Source organism: Lottia gigantea (assembly GCF_000327385.1).
Source record: "Lottia gigantea unplaced genomic scaffold LOTGIsca_50, whole genome shotgun sequence".
NCBI classification, from domain to species: Eukaryota; Metazoa; Mollusca; class Gastropoda; family Lottiidae; genus Lottia; species Lottia gigantea.
The window spans coordinates 1,554,173-1,560,172 of record NW_008709716.1 but is presented as its reverse complement, the minus strand read 5'-3'; the positions used below and the strand labels follow the sequence as shown (position 1 = coordinate 1,560,172).

Genomic DNA, 6,000 nt, shown 5'->3' with positions numbered 1-6,000 from the left:
TTATTTACTATCCGATTTCATCAAACTTGGTATGTATGCGTATAATCAAATTCTAAATTTGATGGAAATATCGAATTTGCGTAGTGCGCATGCGCATTGCTTACTTTCTTATTTACTATCCGATTTTCATCAAACTTGGTATGTATGTGTATAATCAAATTCTAAATTTGATGGAATTATCGAATTTGGGTAGTGCGCATGCGCATTGCCAACTTTCTTATTTCTAATCCTATTTTCACCAAACTTGGTATGTATGTGTATAATCCAATTCTAAATTTGATGGAAATATTGAATTTGCGTTGTACGCATGCGCATTACCAACTTTCTTATTTCTTATCCGAATTTCACCAAACTTGGTATGTATGTGTATAATCCAATTCTAAATTTAATGAAAATATTGATTTTTTGTTGTGCGCATGCGCATTACCAGCTTTCTTATTTATTATCCGAATTTCACCAAATTTGGTATGTATGTGTATAATCCAATTCTAAATTTGTTGGAAATATTGAATTTTTGTTCTGCGCATTACCAAATTTATTATTTCTTAACCGGATTTCATCAATATTGGTCTTTATTTATTGACAAATATTCTATTATTCCTAGTCAATATACTTTAAACTCCAACCACTTTTGGATGTTTGCATTTAGAGATGCAGAAACGTATTTACATCTATGTAATTGCAATAGACCATCTTCGTATGTACCCGAATGTCGTATCCCGCCCTGCATCAGTACTGTTATTTGAACGAGTGGCTCTAGTTTGTTTTTTTTTCGAAATTTCCACAGGGCACACAGCCTAGGCTTCAATAGCTACATCAACATTTCTACATGTGTAAACATTCTGCAGTGGCAACATTGTTAATGAATATAAATTGGAACATTTTTGCAATACCGTAATTGCCACAGTGCAACATATGCAAAAACTCGTAAATTAGCTCTAGAAGGCGCATTTTTGCATCGATTTTCTTCGGGTTTTCATTTTTAAAATCTGGCTGTAATTTCTGATCAGATAGCACTTGAAAAATTACGAAATTCGAAAATTTGTCGCACACTTTTTTCGATTGAATTTTGCAATTTTTTTGCAACTTTTTTGTTTTTGCATCGATTGATCTGAAATTTAAAATGCAAAGAGACATCAATAAAGTCAATGATATGATACAGTCAGAGTTTTGACGTCACTTCCCGTTTTGAAGGTGGAATCAATTGAAAGTACAATCTACTTCCGGTCGAATAACTTCCGGTGTAAATGACATAGGTCAACGGAATTCATGCAGGTTGTAAGTAAATGCTAATACAAAAAAACGAAGAATATAAAATCCAGACCGGAAGTGATACTTTAGCCGCCATCTTGATTTTCTAAATTTTCTTAAAATCGAAATAAGTCTTTAGGAATAAACTAAATCTGCATAAATTTGGTGTCGATGTTATCTGCTGTGGAAAGTCTACAAAACATTGGGAGCCGATTTTTGAATTTCGCTTTTGCATTTTTGCAATTTCCGATTGAATTTTTTCAAAGTTTGAAAGCTTATTTCTTGTGACCTTGACCTTTGATGACATTGACCTTCATAGGGTCAAAGGTCATTGACCTTGGCTATCATTTGATACTTTGACCTTTGACCTCCGACATGTACTTCCGGTTTTATAGCTATCCGTAAAAAGCCAAATTCGCAACTTTGGACTGCTCTAGCACGTGACCTAATTAACCTAGAGAGTAAATTTTTTGGTTTCCTAATGTGCTTCTCGTGTACTTTACATAGATATATAACAATCGTTTTTTTAAAGCAAAATTGAAATTCGTGATTTTTTCAAATTCAGGTTTTTTTTTTACAATATTTGCGACTTTTTGAGCTTGGTGTATGTATATCTTATGATCTATTTGATGTAGAACCTTGATATTTGGAATATAACTAGACACTTTGAATATGAATTCACCTATGACAAAAAAAACTTATATTGGCGTGGCACATCCGGGTTGAATTACTTATTGTTTACATTTTGGGGCTGGGGCATAACTCGCATAGGATACGTTTGTTAAAAAAGGGACTTTGCACACAATTACCTCATCCTTTTGGCCAGTTTGTGTTAACAGCTCAGTTGTTTCAGCTTTATAGTTCCAAAAAAGGAATGGGTTTTAACATTTGGATATTTTCATATTTCGATTTTGACCTTTGTTGACATTTGTTGACCTATATCTTTTGACTTGAATAATGTAGAAGCTTGAAATTTGAAACACAACATAACATTTGGAATATCAATTACCCTATGCAAAAAAAATTAAGGTGGGCGTGGCACATCCGGGTTATATTACTCATTATTGATATTTTTGGCCAGGAGCATAACTCGCGAAGTATACGTTTGTTCAAAATGGAACTTTACATACAATCATTTCATGTTTTGTGTCACTTTGTCTTAGAAATTCGGTTGTTTCCGCTTCATAGTTCAAAAAAAGGAACAGGTTTTGGAAATTCAAAATTTTCAATTTTTGACCTTGACCTTTGTTGACCTTGACCTTTGTAGGATCAAACGTCATTGGCATTGGCTATCTATTTATACTTTTATATTTGCTGTCTTATGTCAACTTCCGGTTTTATAGTCGTGTGCAATTATAAATTTTGATGATGGATATCTCTTGATCTTGACCTTTTTAGACCTTCTCCTTTACAAGATCAAAGGTCATTGACCTTGGCTATCTGCTGATACTTTCATTTGTGAGGTCTGACGTCTACTTTCCGGTATTAGAATTTTTTAAAAAATTTTCTCAACTTTAGACTTTTCTTGCACTTGAAATAATTATCGCCGAAGGTTGATTTTTTCGGGGTCTTTTGCAATTTGCTACATTTGCAAAGTCCCACTCTGTGCCACGTGTGGCTCTAGTTTTCTATGTATTGAAAGAGTTTCTTTTAATATTGAGATTGATTATCATAATTTTTGATTTGAATAGATCGAGGTTATTGGTTTCAGAATATTACCATTAATATTATAGGTAACTCATAGAACATACCCATTCTCCAAAGGGTGTCAAATGCTTTTGAGAAATCTACAAAAATTATATATAGGGCTCGCTTTCTAGATTTAAATTTAAACTTGAGGTATTACTGCCATTTTCAAAAAGTGAATTTACAAGACTCTTAATACATGAAACTGTAAATCATTAGAGAATTTAAATTGCTGTGTAGTTTTAGCTTTATTTTATATCGAAAATTCAAAAATTTATAAAATTCAGTGTATATCTCATAATAAGCTGAACAAAAATACGACCGATATTTTAAGGTTCAAGCAGCACAAGGAAAAGGTGCCCCTGTTAAATATAATGGTCCAATGGATTGTATTAAACAATTATATAAAGAAGGTGGTATTAGAAGTTTATATAGAGGTACTGGAGCTACATTATTAAGAGATTTACCAGCAAGTGGGATGTATTTTATGGTATATGAATGGTTACAACACATATTAACACCACAGGGTGGAAGGTTTGTATTTTAGGGGAACCCAATCATTTTGTTCCTTTGATATTTTATAGACTTTTATCTTTATTGTTAATTTAGGCCAATAGCCAAAAGCTCATAATAAACTGAAATCAAGATTCAGCTTTTAGTGTTTGACTAAACATACATATTAGGACACACTTTAAATAATTTTTCTTAGTGGCCCTAATTAAGATGAAAATTTGTGTACCATATATTTCCGAATATAATGCGCACTCCCCTTACCCATGAAAATCTGGAAAAAATCCATTTACCCATATATAATGCCCATTTGGTGGTAAGACACTACACATTATATTCGGAAATATATGGTACTTTTTGTTCTTAATTTGTTTTTGGATTAACCCAAATTTTTTTGTATAAAATTGGCTTTTAATATCCATTGTTGTAAAACCCCTTAAAAAAATAATTATGGGTCTATCTTTGTTTACATTCAGCTATGAATCACTGGTAAACAATGCTTTATTTTATTTATTTAGTCGTAGCGATTTAAGTGTTGGTAGAACATTAGTTGCTGGTGGTGTGGCTGGTATATTTAACTGGGCAGTAGCTATTCCTCCTGATGTGTTGAAATCTCGATATCAGACAGGTCAGCTGGTTCAATTGATATAAATACCATTTAAATATTTCAGATATTGAAGGAAATTCCGAGGCTGGTTCAATGCTTTAAATTCAAACTATTAAAGTACCCACTTGAACTTTATCTTTTGATCATGCACCTGTCTCTTCAAGGTGTCCAAAAATATTACATATTGTAAATATTTTGTACCCTTTCATAACAGAGATAATTCATAATTTCAAGTGATTTTCAAATCAGCCAATCAACACTTGTGAATAATGATTATCACCTCTGGTATTAACAGGGATTGGTCTTGATTGGTTAAAATCCATCGTCTCACCAAGCTATTTGGATAAAAAAGTAAACCATGGTTTCATCTATTCATTGAAGATGTTGTAAGAATGCAAAACAGTGGAAAACTAAAGGAGCTATAGCACTTTTAATATTAATATTTCAGCTCCAGAAGGTACATATCCTAATGGTATTAGAGATGTTTTCAAACAATTGATGAAGGAAGAAGGAATATTATCTTTGTATAAAGGATTTACACCTGTAATGTTAAGAGCCTTTCCTGCTAATGCTGTAAGTAAAATTTGCATTCCTATTATATAGTTACATGGTGCAGTGCCAGATAAACAATAAGTCTAAAGAAAAGGGTATCCTATAATCCTTGATACAGACCAATATTGTGGTCACTGTGATCTCTTTACCAGCAAGATAATACAGATAAGTGATTCCTAAGATTAAAAACTGTCCAGAGCTCCAGTTTACTAAACCTGCAATAAGATTCACCATTGAACATGGGACAGACAGGTTTTGAAATATATGTTTACTTGTATAATATGTTTGGAACATTCATACCTGCCTAGTGTGCATAGCCATAAGGTAAAATAATAAAGTATAGAATTCCCTCTCATTGGATGTTGCCAAGGAAATGTCATTTATTAAATTATCATTGTTATAGTACTGAAGATGCCATTAAGGCTGTAAGTGTTCAACTTTTATGATGAAATAACTGTTTAATTGTGACTCTATTTTATGCTTCTTGGAGTTGAGAACTAAACTTTTAATACATATTGTTTGTTTCCTTATATTTTCCATATTTATATCCTTAAGAGTAGCCAACTTTTCACTTTATTGAAATATAAATCTTTTTTTTTCAGGCATGTTTTATGGGCTATGAAGCTGCCATGAAGACATTGAATTATTTAGCACCAAATCTGTGATAGACGATTATTGTAGGTAGAATTATTATGTGTGTGCAGCAATCTGCAATTCTATTAAAACACTGCAGCCATTGAATCAGGTTTAATAATAACTGAATGATAGAATGAATGATTTTAATCGTAATAAAGGCAATGAAAATAAAATGAAATAGAGAGTCTAATTGAAGATAGTGTGGTTGGTTTATAAGCTTTTTTAAATGAAATTTAACAGAGGAAGATATGTAAACAAAAGAAAGAATTAGATTAGGGTATGTGTGATTTATCAGAACTTCTGTAATAATTATTTTTTTGCATTTCATGCTAGTACAGACCTGTATGTAAATTTGTTTATGATCACATTCTAATTAAATCTCCTTGTTGTATATTTCAACATGTATAGTTTTCTTATTCTTAAAATTGTATTTACAATAAATATTATTTACTTATTCGAAATCAAATATTTTTTTTTTATTAGAAAATTGTTCCAATATAAAATTATTGCAGACTGGCCAACGAAACTTTTTTTGTTTTAAATCATATAATATGCTGGTGTGTCACATTAATTTTGCCTTACATGACCAAAAGATTAATAAGAAATGTTGAGTGGTAAAGGGTGAAAAATGTTTTTATAAAGTTTTTAATTCAATGCAGACAACGGACTGAACACATTTGATTTTGAGATATATTTTTCTTCAAAGAGAAATCAATGTTTTGCTGACAAACATCTGCCTTTTGCATCAGACTTTGGTT

At 31.6% G+C, this 6,000-nt stretch overlaps 1 protein-coding gene across 1 annotated transcript in view; it reads left to right on the top strand.

Moving 5' to 3' along the window:
- The window catches only part of LOTGIDRAFT_234443 (hypothetical protein), a 16,859-nt gene extending 11,159 nt beyond the window's left edge, over positions 1–5,700 (top strand). Inside the window, exons 5-8 of the mRNA XM_009062303.1 lie at positions 3,272–3,471; positions 3,966–4,075; positions 4,503–4,627; positions 5,209–5,700. Coding sequence (XP_009060551.1) covers positions 3,272–3,471; positions 3,966–4,075; positions 4,503–4,627; positions 5,209–5,271 — 498 coding nt within the window. The 3' untranslated portion in view covers positions 5,272–5,700. The remainder of the gene's footprint in view (positions 1–3,271; positions 3,472–3,965; positions 4,076–4,502; positions 4,628–5,208) is intronic.
- Positions 5,701–6,000: the final 300 nt, after the last annotated feature.